General features: G+C 49.7%; 3 protein-coding genes across 3 annotated transcripts; 2 read left to right on the top strand and 1 right to left on the bottom strand.

The window, feature by feature from the left end:
- Positions 1 to 84: 84 nt before the first annotated feature.
- Positions 85 to 3,279, bottom strand: ginm1 (glycoprotein integral membrane 1). The gene is made up of 8 exons (XM_052053555.1): positions 3,133 to 3,279; positions 2,711 to 2,776; positions 2,542 to 2,641; positions 2,310 to 2,464; positions 1,809 to 1,968; positions 1,517 to 1,737; positions 1,129 to 1,292; positions 85 to 980 (listed from the first exon to the last, which is right to left on the bottom strand). The coding sequence occupies exons 1-8, from the start codon at positions 3,205 to 3,207 to the stop codon at positions 887 to 889; spliced, it is 1,035 nt and encodes a 344-aa protein (XP_051909515.1). The 5' UTR covers positions 3,208 to 3,279; the 3' UTR covers positions 85 to 886.
- On the top strand, positions 3,279 to 7,492 carry ppil4 (peptidylprolyl isomerase (cyclophilin)-like 4). Its single transcript, XM_052053548.1, has 13 exons — positions 3,279 to 3,408; positions 3,668 to 3,735; positions 3,879 to 3,943; positions 4,024 to 4,141; positions 4,207 to 4,349; positions 4,421 to 4,517; positions 4,630 to 4,746; positions 4,831 to 4,955; positions 5,042 to 5,108; positions 5,186 to 5,297; positions 5,392 to 5,488; positions 5,596 to 5,713; positions 6,151 to 7,492. Exons 1-13 carry the CDS (start codon positions 3,339 to 3,341, stop codon positions 6,343 to 6,345), a joined length of 1,392 nt encoding a protein of 463 aa, XP_051909508.1. The 5' UTR covers positions 3,279 to 3,338; the 3' UTR covers positions 6,346 to 7,492.
- Positions 7,493 to 8,571: 1,079 nt separating this feature from the next.
- On the top strand, positions 8,572 to 14,409 carry LOC127591834 (ribonuclease ZC3H12A-like). The gene is made up of 6 exons (XM_052052069.1): positions 8,572 to 9,120; positions 9,789 to 10,169; positions 12,342 to 12,481; positions 12,600 to 12,834; positions 12,907 to 13,013; positions 13,192 to 14,409. The coding sequence occupies exons 2-6, from the start codon at positions 9,874 to 9,876 to the stop codon at positions 13,956 to 13,958; spliced, it is 1,545 nt and encodes a 514-aa protein (XP_051908029.1). The 5' UTR covers positions 8,572 to 9,120; positions 9,789 to 9,873; the 3' UTR covers positions 13,959 to 14,409.
- Positions 14,410 to 16,008: the final 1,599 nt, after the last annotated feature.

Here is a 16,008-nt window from a genome sequence, read left to right as displayed (position 1 = left end):
AATCTACGAATAAAACTTTTTTTTTAAAACAAAGAAAACAATAATGTGATGTTCAACTGGACTCTGAAACGTGTGCTCGCAGGCTTCACATTTTTCTTCAGAAAATTTATTCGGGGCTCGTCCAGTACAGTTTAGTATCGATCAAGCTGAGTTGGACCATACCCGATGTCGACAGAAATGTTTTGAGACGCACCGATCGAGGTGCAGTTGGAAAACGTGCATTTCACACACACACACGGACAAAAAGCAAGTCATCCAGCACTACATTCCACCATGTGGGACTGTGAAAGGACATGAAATCGATCACAAAGCCGAGTGTGTCAGGAATTCACAAGTCGGGCCTTAAGGAGAAAGAAAAACACACATTTTGTGGCACTTATTTGACCCGCTTATCTACGCAACAAATGTGTCAATTCATATGACTACTAACCTAAATCAACACAATGGTCTTTTCATTCACCACTTTATCCACTCACCGACGCTCACATAAAGTACACGGATGAGATCTAAACCGATGCCGGATCAATTCAGCCTTTACAAACAACGACAGATTCATGGTTGCGGTGACCACGGTGCAGTCCGGCAGAAATCGTTGGGATGTTTTCATCCGCTCCAATATATAAGAATATGAAAGTGCATGCTCTTCGTTGGAAATTGGAAAATAATCGTCATTTCAAAGATCCTAAATTGCGCCAAATTAAAAGCAGATTTTTCTCGGACATAAAATAATGAATGGATGGATGGGTGACATATCCATTTTGGCAATGGATTTCGCCACTCGGCTGAATAGGACGAATGGACGTGCGGTCGGCATGCTTTGCTTCTCCAAATTGCACACGACACAAAAGAAAATGAAGAACTGACAGGACAGGCCTCATTTCACGCCTCACTCGTCCTCTTCTTCTAATTCCGTGTTCTCCAGGAGAATGTGCTTCTCTTCGTCCGGCCTCGGACTCGATGTGTTTAGATGACAAATCCGCCTGTGAGAACCCCGCCCCCCAAAAAGTGGACTTTAGCCAGTGAACCTCAGAACATGTTAAAATGTGTACGTACTCGTTGTTCGCAGCAGATGATCTAGCGGCTCCCAGTGAGGGGAAAAAAAAAAATAAGACCTTCAACCAAACTCACTTTTGTTCACGAGTTGGGAAGAAGCAGTCCAATATCTTGACAATGACGGCTGATCCAGCAACACCGATGACGACAACCCACATAACCAGGAAGAAGAGAGGCAGTGATTCGGCGCACAAGTGTCTCAGACGCGCTCTCATTTCTTCCAGCCAACGACACATGGCCTGACCAGATAGAAACAGCAAAACGGCAAATCAAGTCGACGCACAATGAACGCATTGACATATTTACTCACAAGGTTTTACAAATATATATATACACCGCCCCCCCCCCCATCAGAATGCCATGTTTAGTCTAGTGGGGCCGCATAGAACATATTTTAGTCAAGACAACCTTTGACTTGACTTCCCCTTTAAAGACAACACTACACCAAAAAGTATCTTCGCACCGAGTACGAGAGGAATTGTTTTGGTGAACTGTCGGTTGCAATCCCGTCTTGCCGGCCCAGGTCTCCATCTTCGGCTTTTTCAGATTTGATATCATTCAAGAGGTCGGGGTCCATGCGAAGCGGCGTCTCTGGTAGTTTTCCTGGAGCTGCAATCTCTTCTTGTGTCGTCTCCGAGTGTTTTAGTGGGTACTGACTGGTCGTCTGTAGCATCATTTGCTCCTCTGATGATTTAAAAAACAAAAAAAAGAGATTTGTCAGTTGATTGCCTGTGACCGATGTGTGTTCACCATACCTTTGATAGGATTTGTTGGATTTGTGATGACCACGTCACGGTCTCTGGAAACTTTGAAGATCTCACTGTGTCCGATGGGGTAAATGTTGGTAAATTGAGCCAGCTTCTGGAAATCTGGGCTCATCACTATTTTCACCTCACACACATCAGGCTGCTGAACCTACAAAATACAAATTTGGTGGAGTCATTTCTCGCTCTCCTTCCACTTTGATGGTGTCAGCTGAAAAAGTCTTCCAAAATTCTCTTCTGCTTGCTACTGGTTCTTCCTCACTTACCAAGCTGCACATTCAGAAATAGACCGTTTAAATCAATGAAGGTGACAGTCGGATTTTATTCTATGCATTCATCTGTCGTGGCAAGCGGTGCTGCCTCAACCGCAAACCAAAAGCACTCATCGCCTAGTAAAGGCAGCCCCTGCTTTCTATCAATCTATCTACAAGTAAAACATGAGCAAATACAATTTGAAGCATGTTGACGACCTTCATGTTATATGATGTGTACCTGTTTGCCCTCCAACTCAATGACTTCACTAAACACCTGCAGGCACACCAATTCTTCCAAGTCACTCGAGAGTCGCTTCTGAGTCACCATAACCCGGGTAACGGTTGACACCAGGTCCCCGCCTTCATACTCTCTGCTTCCATTGATGCTATCCACTGACAAAACAAGTAAATCGGAGGCATTAGTGTTCACGGTGGGGAAAGAAATTGATTTTGGTGGGACGTTGACTTACAGAGCACTGCTTGACAGTTGAATCTGGTCACCCCCGACAACTGAACAGGAACATCATTTACCAATACCTCCTCCATGCTCACCGATAGGTTTAAAGTAATCTGAAACAACAAATAGCAGCTTTGTCAGATGGGTAATTGTTAAGAAACCACAAACTGAGTGCACTCTACCTGCAAGTTGTTAGACTCGTGTGCTTCTGCCAGCACCCCTGCTGTCACATTGATCAGGATATTTTCCTGCAATAATCAATGTTAGTCACCAAGATTGTGATACATAATACCAGCCCAGAGCCATCAACAGATTTTTCTGATTCCACTGCTCAGTTTAAGTCGTAACTCCATCAGTTTCCTCAAACAAGCGTTGAGTCTTTTTTCTATTTCTATTTTTTTTTTGCACTGTTGGCTCGCAGACTGTTATTGCCACATATTTCCAACGAACTCCCATTCACACTATTAACCACTTTTTGAGGCGAGGAATCAACTAACTTAAAGGCTAACACGTAAAAACCAAAAACAAAAGGGGTTGACCTTTAAAATACAGACCGTAACGTCGATGTCAGTAGTACAATAGTGTTTACCAGTAGAGTTCTTACCGTATTCAGTGTTGACTCGGTATGCTTTGTATTGACAAAAAATAGAAATATTACTATAAGAGTCGGCCATGCCATTCTAATTCCGGTCAATCTTATTTTTTTTTTTAGCAGAACAGTACTATCGCACTGTTGACAAGGAAGTAGGAACAGCGCACGCGCGTGAACTTGCGATCTCGTTATTTTCTCGCGAGATCGTACATGTTGGAATGGCGGTCCTTCTTGAAACGACGCTCGGTGATATTGTGATTGATTTATTCACAGAAGAAAGGCCAAAAGGTAAGCAAAATCGTGTCCGTTTTTGAAAGCAAAGGCGGTCATATGATAATCCCTCAATAAATTATCGGTAAGATGTCACTTATTTGAGAATAAGCACGTGCCGTTAGCTTGCTCGCTACTTAGTCAGCTAGTAAACGCCAAATCAACAACACACCGTTGAAGCCTTTCTACCTTTCGTCAGGCATAAGAAAAAGAGCGGAAAGCGAAGAGGTTTTCGAAATGTAACGACCAAAGTAAACTATGCGTGTCTTCTCTTCAGCTTGCCTCAACTTTCTGAAATTATGCAAGATAAAATACTACAACTACTGCCTTATCCACAACGTACAGGTACGTGCGAGCTCTTCCTATGAGTGAAGCCTCGAGAATACACACAAAAAAGTCAACCAAGATATGTTTCGCTACCAATTTATTTGCCCCCTGACCCACTTTTTCCTCTTTTGTCGTTTATTTATTTCTTTATTTCCTTGCAGAGAGACTTCATCATCCAAACTGGGGACCCCACCGGGACGGGTCGGGGCGGAGAGTCGGTCTTCTGGTGGGTCATGTGAATCTCCTATTGCTACCTTTCTTCACCACCGTACATTGACAGCAGCGCCCTCTTTTGTGCGTCATTAGCAAACTGTACGGAGACCAGGCCCGTTTTTTCGATTCCGAGAAAGCCCCACGTATTAAACACAGAAAAAAGGGAACGGTGTCCATGGTTAACAATGGAAGTGACCAGCATGGTTCACAGGTGAGTTATAAAAACTGCGGATGAGATAAAACGGGGATAAAAGTTGTCTGTTTTCTTCTTTCCAGTTCCTCATTACGACTGGCGAAAACCTGGATTACCTGGACGGCGTGCACACTGTTTTCGGGGAAGTGTCGGAGGGATTGGACATTGTGGCTAAAATCAACGAGACTTTTGTCGACACAGACTTTGTTCCGTTTCAGGACATCAGGTGAGTTGCATTGCGACTCGAAGAAATTCCTTCCGATTGAACAAAGCTTTATTGATGGCGTGTCGCGTTAGAATAAACCACACGGTGATCCTCGATGACCCTTTTGATGACCCTGGGGATCTCCCGGTGCCCGATCGCTCTCCTGAGCCCACCAAAGAGCAGCTCGACGTGAGTGCAGGATTTTTGGTCTACTTTGTTGCGAGCGTCCTGCAAATTTGACATACTCGCTGGAGATGCCACACGTATCTGCCAACTTAATGCTTATTTTATGTGGGTGAAGAGCGGCCGGATTGGCGCAGACGAAGCGATCGACGATGCCGACGGGAAAGCGGCTGAAGAAGTGGAGGAGAGACTTCAGGAGAAAGAAGCCAAAACCCGAGCCATCCTGCTGGAGATGGTCAGGAGAGCCTCGATCCTGGAGTGAAGTTACTGGAGCCGCATCGCCACGCTTGCGTTCAGTGTCCGTCCGCCCTTCCTCCAGGTGGGCGACCTCCCCGACGCAGACGTAAAGCCTCCCGAGGATGTGCTCTTTGTGTGCAAGCTGAACCCAGTGACCACAGATGAGGATCTCGAAATCATCTTTTCTCGCTTTGGCCACATTAAAAGGTCAATAAAGTTTCTTTGAACATGGACGCCCTGTGCACATACCTGTTGCTTTCCTAAAGTCCTGTCTTTGGTTCCGTTTTGTGCAGCTGCGAAATCATTCGTGACTGGAAAACCGGAGATTCCCTCTGCTACGCTTTCATCGAATTTGAAAAGGTGGGCTTCATCCGTCGCTCACTGGCACGAACGGGGCCGTCAATGTTTTTTTTTTTGTCGGTTGCACAACTTGACAGCAAGAAGACTGTGAAAAGGCCTACTTTAAAATGGATAACGTGCTCATCGACGATCGGCGCATTCACGTCGATTTCAGCCAGTCTGTGTCAAAGATCAAGTGGAAGGGGAAAGGTACTCCTTGCCGCATGCGCTCCACCTGATTTTTCTTCTTAAATGTATTTAACCTTTTGCACGACACGACCATCCTCCTCATGATGCCTTGCAGGTGGGAAGTACACCAAAGAGGACTTCAAGGCTTATGAGAACGACTTGGAGAAGCGCTCCAAACTGACTCTGAAAGATCAAGCGAAGCCCAAGCAAGAGTATCCTCACGCGTTGACTCGGGATGCTTGACTTTGGTCAGAATGTGATTTTGGACCGCAATAGCTTAACATGAGCCGAGTTAAGCTTTCCCTAACCCCTCCAAAAGTTCCCGATATGACCTGCTCGTGGAGGAGGAGGAGGCGGCGCCGGGACAGAAAAAACATAGAGAGAAGAGACATCATCATTCGGATGCCGAAGGAAGCAAGAAGTCCAAAAAACACAAGGTACTGTTCGTGCAAAACTCAACCCGATATACACATGTGGATGAAATGGTGGCTTAGCCTCCATAAACTCTGGGCGCTAGCCGTTCATCACAAGCCAAGAGTGGCGCTATTGAAAAAAATTCCAATAAAGAATGTCCAAGGCCCACCGGCGCTTTCTGAAGAGCAAGTACACATTTGCCGCTTAGTGGAACGAGTTGCATGAAACAAGAAATGGCGCTGCCGTGGCTTAGCCGTCTGTATTTGCAACGCATTGAAAAGTTTGCATTTCAGCGGGCAGCAAAAATACTTGATGGCAAGATTCTTTTTTTTTCTTGTCCCTCCCCAAATGCTTTGAGCCATTTGTTCACTCAAGATTCCGTGTGTTCTCCCCTGCCGCCGGCCTGCGGATTCCAACCGTACCGCTTGTTAAGCCATTCTCCGTACTGTCATCTCTCCAGGACGACGATGGCGGCCGGCGAGACCGCAAGTTGGACCGGCAGCGCTCCCGCTCCCGCTCCCGCTCTCGAGACAGGGAACGTCGGCACGCCAAATCCAGGGACAAACACGTGAAAGGGGGACGGGACCGGAGTCGGAGGAGTCGCAGTCGGTCGCCCAGGAACTCCAAGGTCCAAGACAGAAGCAGATACAGATGAACTGCGTGCACTTCATATGTCCGTGTTATCAAACGGCAAAAACGATTCCGCCTCCTCATCTCATGACATATTTTCTTAACGCGCGTGGCATATACGGTATTTGAATGAAATCCCTCGCCATTGAATTTCAGCCAGGTGCGCCGTGCATTCACCTCCACTATATGGACAAAAGTATTGAGACGCGTTGCGACACCGTCTGCGAAGTGCGCTCGGTTCAGCCGTAACGGCTTCCGGGAAGGTTTTTCGACACCATTTCGGGGTGCGTCTGTCGGAAAGGAGTTCATTTGGTCTCTTCAAGCTTCAGTCCACTCACAAGAGTCCACTATAATCACACTTGCATTGTCTCAGTAGGTGAATATGTTAACGGTGTTTAACACACTCGTATCCAGGTTACCATTTTTCTAGGCGGAATATTTGGTCATGAGAGCCTATTTAGTGAGCTCTCTGTGTTTGGACAGCCGGCTAACTACTTGCTCCTCGTTACCTATCATGTGACCACTGTACCTGTCATCTTGCACCGGCGCATTATTGTAAATTAAAAAAAAATGACCACATAAAATGAATGAATTCCTTGAAGTCACGTCTCGCTTCACGGACTTCTATCCGACTGGACGAACAAAGCCGTTGACTCGCCGTCGGGAGAAGGGAAGCCGCTGGCGGCCATCTTGCGTTGCCAGCCCGACCACCAAACTTGAACGCATTCATTTCTCCGTCGCATTTTCACGTTCTTTTTTGTCTTTATACCATGAATCCTCGCCGCGCCAGCGATTCCCAGGAGGCCACCCATCGGTCCAACGTGAATACAGACGGTGGACTGCACCGAGCGTAGTTGCGGCCCCGCCCCTTCCATAAACTCTTCTTCTTTTCATATTTCCAGACGATTTCTTTCTGAGCTTTACGTGCAGTGAGTTGAGTGGCGAGTCCGATTCCCCAAGTTCACTGAAATCTAGTCCCGCATATCTGCAGCGGCCATTTCAATGAGAGGAAAGCTTTTCATATTTCACCTCTCTCTTTGTCTTTCGCTCCCGCGCTAATTGGAGTCGGCTGTGGGATAATAATAGAAGCCGTTGCGAAACGCAACGCTGACACCAATTACGAGTAGGTTTTGCTCCAGGAATTACGAGCGGCCAGGCTTAACCGACCCCCACCCAAAAAAAAGCAGGGCTGCTTTTCGTCTTGTGTTTTTGATCCGGTCCGACCCCTTTCACGCAAGTCTAATCGAATCGCATTGCTCAGAGAACATGAGGTTCTTTTGCGCGCTGCGAGTTCTTAGTCCTGCGCTCATTTCTAAGCCATTAAAAGTTCCTGTTTTGCTTTGACTTTAGTGTTGTGCGCTCTTGCTGGCTCTGTCCGCAAAAGTTCAAACGGCTCACGGTACAAGGATTGAAGTTTCACAACCCGTTCCCCATTTCAAGGCGCATTGGCCTCGAAAGTGGCGCTCTTTTAAGCAGCGCCAAAACAAAACGCCGACGCCCAGTCTTGCCCCTGCGTCCGTCTCTCCACAAGCTGTCCGGGGAAACGGACTTTGTCGCAACCTTTATTCTCTATCCAAAGATGCCCGGCTGGCTCCGCGTTAGAATTGGTGTCTCGTTTTTTGGTGAGGGAACCGCGAACTGGAAACCCCCCCCCCTCCCCCTAATCTACTGTTGCACTCCAATGAAGTGTTCCAACCAGTGCCCTACCATTGTAACATCTTGCATTTTGTAACGACCACTTGATGTTTGCCAGCGCATGGCTTATTTAGTCATTGGCTGCAACTTGACTCCACAAACAGTGTGCGAGCACCACACAGCAAATCAGACGAACGCTCCGGAGAACTTTGACATCCCGCTCGCTAGATAAGAGTTAAAGTGCGCTTTCATTGTGAGTCAACTACTTCCCTGTCTCTGAGTAGCGTAAACTTTGCCCGGGGTTCTTTTCTGTTTTTGACAGTCACGCCGTACTTTCACCTCAGAAAAGAACCTACAACTCCAGTCTGATCACTTCTCGAGTCAGGAAACGTCCCCACTCGATGAGCTTGTTAAACAGTCACGGGAAAGCCGGTTGAAATTGGAAGCCGGTTCTCGGCCCCGCTTGACCCTTGATCCGGCAAACGCGCCTTTTCAATTCGTGAATCCACTGAGGGAGGGGCAAGGACGCGGCCGTTGTTTTCGTTTCATGTCTTTATTCACTTGTGAAATTTGCTGACCCTCCGTCCGGGGGCGAGGAGGGAAGGGGGGCCCTCATCACCTTCCGGCCCAAGTTTGGCAAATCCCTGCTCGGAGGGAGCAAATTAGTGCGGTTGTTTTATCAGCGTTGCCGTGCCGCTTGAAGAACAAGATTGAAGTGTGCTCAAACGGTCTTTGTTGTGGTTTCCATTCAAAAGAAGAAGAAAAAAAAAAGCAAAGCAAACCAGTTCCGGGTGAGTTGCAAGCTTTCGGCAAATGTTGATGGCACCCTACCAGGAAGAGCTCAAAGGGAAAATAAAGCCCTCGGGCTGAGTCCTGACGAGGAAGTGAGTGTAAATTATCTTTTCTTTTTTTTTTTCCCCTTCTTCTACCGCTCTCAGCAGCTACTTCCTCCTCTGAGTTATAAGAGTCGCTGGCTCAGGATGACGGCCGCGTTGCTCAGAGCGCCGAGGCACAGCCAGCCGTCCACACGCTCCGAATCGGCTCCGTCATCCGGCCTGGGTTCTCGGATGGAGAAGGACCCCGCCAAATTGCACTCCCAAATTCTTTGACGGAATTCTTTTCAACGTGAAGTCGGGTCCGTTTGGGAGTTGTCATTGTTGGAACGGTGAGTTGGGGGTCACGTTACGTGCGGTGTACGTGCCACGCCGGGAGCCAAAGTGAGCGAGTGGGAGCGCTTTCAGGCCACTTTTGCTTCGGCTTGGGTTTTTTCCTCTGCAGAATGTCTTCATGGAAATGAAAAGGCAACATTTTGTCATGCTTTTGTCTCCCTTGTACTTGAGATGACACGGAGCACGCGCTCATGTCAAAAGCTTCAAGCCGATGGCAAGATTTTATCTGGGAGATAAGGACGGGCTTTTGTTTGGGTTGTTTTCCGTGTTTGTGCAGCGAAAGCCTTTCATCATCATGTCGCGTGGCTCCTGTTTTGACACCAGTATCCACTTCATACGTCTGCCCGTGACACTTCACGCGGCACCCCGATGAACGTGACCGCTTTTCTCTTTTGCTTTCTTTTATTTGACCTCCTACTTGGCTGACGGATTGATCGGTGGCCGCGTCCGGGCCATTGGAGAGTCTGCCCGCTTTTATCATTTTGCTTGTAATTGCGATTCTGACGCGACACGTGAACGGCACCCAAGAAACGAGTTGGGCCGATGCCCCACGAGCCTCGTTGACGAGCTCATTCGAACGTATGCGAGCCCCCCCAAAAAAGTCTGGAAGTGAGCCGCACCGTATCCAATGGAATTCTTCACTTTGAACCGTTCCGATACGCAGGCCGATCGCCGCCGAGGAAGCCAGCGTGAGAGGCTTTCCGACCGTGCCCGAAGAAGATTTTCCACGTCCCCCCCCGGAGCGGGACATGGAGCTCCGAAAGCAGCACGCCAAAGTGGAGCGTTTTCTCAAGTTGGGCTACTCGCACGAGGACATCGACAGGGTGCTGAAGAGCCTCCACCGCGACGCCCAGACCAACGACATTCTCCAAGAGCTAATCAGGACCTGCCGCCTTCGCAGTGACGCAAGCGTCCCGCGCAGCCCCAAGCTGGTGTCGAGAGGCTGCGGCCCCCCCGGCGGACCCGCCGCATCAAGACTTGCGGATCAAGACGGCGCTCTGGCCTTCAGGCCCGTCGTCTTGGACGGAAGCAACGTTGCCATGAGGTGAGTCGGCTCCCGCCAGATGCTTTCCTTTGTCGTTACGTGCGGCCAAAGGCTCCGGAGGAGGCGCGGCGGCTTGACAAAAATGCTTGCGTGTCCCCTGATTGGACGCCCACCCACCCACCCTCACTCATAATATAATAAGATACGCTCTAGGGGGGTGTAGAGAATGACCATTGATGTCGGACCCTACAGAAATTTCTCGTGAACCTTTTCACCAGAGTCTCATGTTGAGTTGTTCGATCCCGCTTTATAGTTAAAAAAAAGTCCTTAAATGTAACGTGAAAGCATTAAACAGTTTGTGGATCGTGATTTCATACTTCAAGTCATCCAGCTTCTTCTGCTGTGCACATTTTGGCCACCGCGGGCAGTATCGTACAGTCAGATTAACAAACTCGGAGCAAAGTGGCTCTTCTTCATATTCACGTTGTCCCACATTTGCCCGTCGCTCTTGTTTTGGAGAGGAACGAGAATACAGTATATGGCCGCCAGTTTCCTCATCGCGTCCGTCTACACTTGCTCTGCCCTTTGCCTCGAGAGTTCGAAAAGGTGACTCGCGATGCTAACGGTTAGCATGTCAACAATCGTTTTTCAGGGCACGTTAGCCTGGCCTTTGTTTCAGGTCCTATTCTGGTGTCATCCTCTTTGCTTTCTATTCGGGTTGACTGCAAACTTCAACAGCTCGGAGCTTCTTTTACCTTGAGAAGAGTTCAGTGAGTGGAATCGCGGCCGCCATGGAATGCTCTGATCTCAAAATCACGAAAAACTCGTAGGTCGGGGCAGCGTGGCGTGTGCATGTGTGTGTGTACGTTTTTAATTTCCAGCGAACGATGCAAAGATAATTTGCCACGTCGCTAGTTGAAGCGGAAGTCACAGTGGAAATGTCTATCCTGAGTTGCTACTTTTAAAAGCGAACACAGAGCTAAAAAGTGGGATCACCATTTGGCACGCGGGCCGCGATATTTCTACCACAGTAATCGATGGAAGCTTGACAAGTTGGGTTCACAGACATTATAAACGGGGGGGGGGGTGTTGTTCTTTGTGAACTTGCCTTCAGTGCTTGTTCTTTCAGTTCATATCCAACTTTGCTTCCTCTTTACAGTAGCAGGAAGTGAAAACGTGTCATTTGCTTCGATTTGTCTTCTTCGAGCGACTGCACACGGGGGAAAGCGTCACTTTGAAGTCGCCGGCGCATTCCATCAAGCGTCTCACAAACATTGTAACCCAACGCTTGTAACAGTTGTCTCTGTGTGATCAACACGAGTCGAACAAGGAAGTTGTTGGGGGGGAAAAAAACGCCGAATTGTTCTCGGTCACACCTTTATGCTTAGCCGACACCTGCAGGATAAGGAAGAACCAAAGCGATCGCAACTATTTGGACAGCTGCACATTGAACACATTATTCTTCAACTTTTTTTTTTGTGGTCAAATGTAACAGCGGCAGTGAAAAGCCACGGAAATACTGACCGTACTGCATTACAATGGCATGTTCTTTTACTACTTTCCCTTTATGAAAAGGTGGAACAAGCAATTTGATGCGTTCCCCTACTTCACTCATGAACGTGGCCTGTGCCTCTTTGAAATTGCGCTCATGCCTTTGACCCTCTTGAACGCCCACGGGGAGCTCGGCATTCTTTCGAGCTGGAGGAACTTTTGATTTCACTTTCAAGTATTTGAAGACGTAGCTGCACGCTGGACCGCCGCCATTGACGGGAGGACTTTGTTTTTGCCAGCGTCGGCTGTTGAGATTCAACGCAAGAAATCCTGCGGTGCGTCGTCACTCTTCTCCAACGCGACGTCGTCAGACGCCACGCGGGTGCAAAATCCCGCCCCCTAAAATGTTCAAAAGGTTCAAACATCTCCTTTGTCCCGTTTTGGAACGTCATCTCATTGGCTTGCTCTGACTTGATTTTCACTGACTACGCTAACCTAGCGTGTTCCATTTTGTGTCCCACCGTGTGGACATGCCACTTGGTCACTTCTTGAATCTATAAATCAATTCAGTGGGACCTTTTTTGGGGATGGAATCCGTTACTGCTATTTTGCAGAAGTGTCACTGTTGACCTGGCTGCTGCCTTATGAAAGGAGGAAGCGCACACACACACACACACACACATCTATCTCAGTTTTGTGCTTTTGTTCACTCCATGTGTGTGTGTGTGTGTGTGTGTGAAGCCATGGAGACAAGAAGGTGTTTTCGTGTCAGGGCCTCCAGATGGCAGTGAACTGGTTTTGGGAAAAGGGTCTGCGAGACATCACCGTGTTCGTTCCCATGTGGAGGAAGGAGCATCCGCGCCCCGAGGCCCCCATCGCAGGTAGTCACATGAGCCGTCATTGCAAAGATTCTCAAAAGAACTTTCCGGAGAATGACGGCGCGGCGTAGCGCGCAGAAAAGGTGACTTGAGGCTCCCGCGCTGTCCTCGCGGCCGACAGATCAACACATCCTCCACGAGCTGGAGAGGAGGAAGATCTTGGTGTACACGCCGTCGCGTTGCGTCAACGGCAAGAGGGTGGTGTGCTACGACGACCGCTACATCGTGCGGCTGGCTTACGACATCGACGGCATCATCGTGTCCAACGACAACTACCGGGACCTTCAGATGGAGAATCCCCAGTGGAAGAAATTCATCGAGGAGCGGCTGCTGATGTACACCTTCGCCAATGACAAGTAAGCGCCTCCGTTGGGAGACCGGGGCGCCGATCCCAACGGATGCCCGCCCACTCATTTGCGCTTCGACAGGTTCATGCCTCCGGACGATCCTTTGGGCCGAAACGGCCCCGCCATCGACGATTTCCTCCGAAAGAAGCCCAAAAATGCGGACAACAAACTGCAGCACTGTCCTTACGGTGGGTCCAAATTGCCCGCGTTCACGTCGTCGACCGCAACCGGCGGATGAGATCCCAAGCGCAATCGGCATCCCGAATGCTGCGGTCGGAGCGCGGAGAGATCGAGCGATACGTTGCGTAGAAATCGTACGCGGCGTACGGTCGCGAGCGGCTGACGTGCACGCCTGCTTTCTTTCAGGCAAGAAATGCACCTATGGCGTCAAGTGCAAGTTCTACCACCCCGAGAGGACCAACCGATCGCAGCTGTCTGTGGCCGATGAGCTCAGAGACCGAGCCAAGACGTCCAACTACAAAGCGCCTCCCCCCTCCGCCGACACCGACGAGCCTCCGCGCGCCGAGCATGGCGTCTGTCGGAGAGGCCCGCCGGCCCGGCCCGACGCGGAAGCGGACGAGGCCTTCGGCTCGCTGGACGGCCGCGTGTCCGGACTCTACGTCCCGGAGGGGCCCCGCGACGCCGGCCGGCCCCCCTACAGCTACAGCAGCGGCGTGGCCAGCTGGAGCCTGGGCCGCGACGACTGCTCCCTTCCGGGCGGCGCCGGCGCCGGCCAAAGCTACGCGGGAACTCGCCGCTTTCCTCACGATAGCCGCGAGTGCTCGGCGTGCGCGTGCGCTCGCTGTCAGGCCGGCGTGCCCCCCGGCGCGTGGGCCTCCTGCCCGGCCGCGCCCCCGCATCGGCGGGATCCTCCCCTCGTCTTTTGGGACAAGGACCGCTTGTGGCGGCCCGCGCGCCAGCAGAGCCAAAGCCTGCCCGGGGACGCGCGGGGCCTCGGCCGGCGTCCGGGCGGCCCGTCCGGCGAGCTGCGCAAAGAGCTGAGGAGCCAGCTGAGCACACTCTACCCCGAGGACGCGGTCGAGGGCGTGATGAACGCTTACCCGCACGTGTCGGAGGTCACCCAATTGATCGCCCTCATCCAGAGCTACGGGAGCAGCCGCGTTGCCTTCTGATGCCACGCGCGCAATTTGGGGTCACGAAAGAGCACGTGCCGGGGGGACGTGCAGCTCGTGTCTGGAAGTCGGTGGTCGGTTCTTAATCGTCACGTACAAAGAAGAAATACGGAAGGCCGAAAGGGCCGCTTGAAAATACGTCAAGTCAAAAGTCAAGAGAGCAAGCGGACATTGTTTGTATTGTCGAGTTCATTTCAGCGGCTTTCTGTTGGAGACGCTCGGGCCGAGACTCGAGGACGTTTTCCAGTTGGCCGACAGCCTGGCAGAGTTCGGAACAGCAGCCGAACGGCATCGTCTCCGCATTCACAACCCAAAAAAGAACAAACTGGAGTCGAGTGACCATTTTTCAAACCGTTTGTCGAACGTGGAACAAGGAACTGGTTTAGCTTCTAAAATGGAATGAGCGTTATTCACTACATGCTTTTGAAAATAAATGGTGTTGTTCTTTTAATCGCAAAAGCTTTATTTGTGTCTTCCGATATGGAGAAAAGTTTGACGGCGACCTTTCTTCTCACTCTGCCCACCTTCACCTTTTCGAACTAACCTTGCGGCCACGGTCAAATGTCATTTTAGTTTGTTTGGTCATGTTGCGGGCCGCTGAAAAATGGAAGGCGGACCGTGGACTCGGGATGTAAAAGATGGAGAAAATGTACACCGTGGCCGGCCAGGTGCCAGACAGCAAATGGAGTGAATTGCCAATTACAAAACAAGTTCTTGGCTGAATCGAAAATTTGAAGTTTGTTATTTCTAAAAATATCGTCAGTGGTTATGAAAGTCACCGGAATACAAACTTGAAAAAAAAATAATATAACAAAGTAGGTGACCTTTAACCTACGGCGGCGCGGCACCTGCATCACCGGAAGTTGTTAGCGCTCGGCTGTCTGCACTTGCAACCTGCGATCAGAGCTCTTGCCATGGATCTTTTTGGGTTTGTTTTTTTTCAATTCTCATGCAAAGTTTGTTTCATCTGCAATTCACCGATGGCACTGGCAAAGAACGGGAATATTGCAGCGCCAGGAGTCGCATTTTCAAACGGGACTACGATTGTGATCGTGCAGTGAACACGCTGACGAAGTGCGTCCCATGCCGCCGCGTCAAGTCTCCACTCAGGTAGGCAGCGAGTCCTTTTTGCAAAGTCACAAGCTCTGGTATTGTTTTGTTCATGTTTGAGGGCCGTTTGGCTGTAAATCAGAATGTATTGAGTACTGTATTGTATTGTTGCGCAACATGGCACGCGTGCGTGTTTGTTTACCCGTGCACGTGCGGTAACGGGTCGCGGGAGGCCGGTCGCTTAAAAAGTCGATATTCGGTCAAAAAAGCTTGGGCAACCATGCAGAAGTGGACCAAGTCTACTCTTTTGGTCAGCAAGTCAACGAGCTCCCCTACCTGCCGGTTGAGTAGAAGCACCTGTGGTTAAAGCCAAACTGTGACAGTTGAGTTTTTTTGACTTTCTGGGCCTGGACTTGACACCTGGGTGGGCCTACGAGACAGGACTTGAGATTTACACGAGTATCGAAAAGACGAGCACGTTGTGGGTGATTCGAGTTAGGATGACTCTCTTGTCAGCTATTTGGCTTGTGGCATGTCTACGTGGCAGCCATGTTGGTGGGGGCAGCGTCCCAATCGAAGGCAATGCATGCAACAAAAAGAATCATCCTGGAGCATTGACCGTCTTTAAGCATTCATTTAGACCCTTGCCTGTATAGCGAAATGACAAACTGCCGCAATGTAGTTTGAAAAGCTTGGAAGGAGAGAAAAAAAAGTACTTTGGATAAATGTCATTTTTACCGGAGTTCCGTTTCTCCGGTGGGTACTTCAGCTGTTTGGCAACATTTCATGCAGAGAGCTCGCCGGTTGTTTGATGGGACTCCAGTCGGGCCTCCCTTGTTTTCTGCCAGTTGAGTCTTGCGTGAAAATCAAAAAGTCAAAAGGTCAAGAGTTGAGACTTGCACTTATCAATTGATCTTCTGGGGTCAAAGGCTCAGTCCGAGTTGACGCTTTGACGATGCGTTAGATGGTGGCTGCTTGACAAGTCGTACTTGTATGACAG

This window comes from Hippocampus zosterae, chromosome 19 (genome assembly GCF_025434085.1).
Source record: "Hippocampus zosterae strain Florida chromosome 19, ASM2543408v3, whole genome shotgun sequence".
Taxonomy (NCBI): domain Eukaryota; kingdom Metazoa; phylum Chordata; class Actinopteri; order Syngnathiformes; family Syngnathidae; genus Hippocampus; species Hippocampus zosterae.
The sequence above is the reverse complement of the archived record's forward strand: the minus strand, read 5'-3'. Positions and strand labels throughout refer to the sequence as shown.

What these genes read in the sequence shown, in the direction of transcription:
- ginm1 (XM_052053555.1), bottom strand. Translation starts at nt 3,207, where the DNA reads ATGGCATGGCCGACTCTTATAGTAATATTTCTATTTTTTGTCAATACA. An exon ending in CAACTGTCAAGCAGTGCTCT is followed by an intron (nt 2,465 to 2,541) that starts GTAAGTCAACGT and finishes TTGTTTTGTCAG; the next exon opens with TGGATAGCATCAATGGAAGC. An exon ending in TCCAACAAATCCTATCAAAG is followed by an intron (nt 1,738 to 1,808) that starts GTATGGTGAACA and finishes TTAAATCATCAG; the next exon opens with AGGAGCAAATGATGCTACAG.
- ppil4 (XM_052053548.1), top strand. Translation starts at nt 3,339, where the DNA reads ATGGCGGTCCTTCTTGAAACGACGCTCGGTGATATTGTGATTGATTTA. An exon ending in GTGACCAGCATGGTTCACAG is followed by an intron (nt 4,142 to 4,206) that starts GTGAGTTATAAA and finishes TCTTCTTTCCAG; the next exon opens with TTCCTCATTACGACTGGCGA. An exon ending in GTTCCGTTTCAGGACATCAG is followed by an intron (nt 4,350 to 4,420) that starts GTGAGTTGCATT and finishes GTGTCGCGTTAG; the next exon opens with AATAAACCACACGGTGATCC.
- LOC127591834 (XM_052052069.1), top strand. Translation starts at nt 9,874, where the DNA reads ATGGAGCTCCGAAAGCAGCACGCCAAAGTGGAGCGTTTTCTCAAGTTG. An exon ending in CCCCGAGGCCCCCATCGCAG is followed by an intron (nt 12,482 to 12,599) that starts GTAGTCACATGA and finishes CGCGGCCGACAG; the next exon opens with ATCAACACATCCTCCACGAG. An exon ending in TACACCTTCGCCAATGACAA is followed by an intron (nt 12,835 to 12,906) that starts GTAAGCGCCTCC and finishes GCGCTTCGACAG; the next exon opens with GTTCATGCCTCCGGACGATC.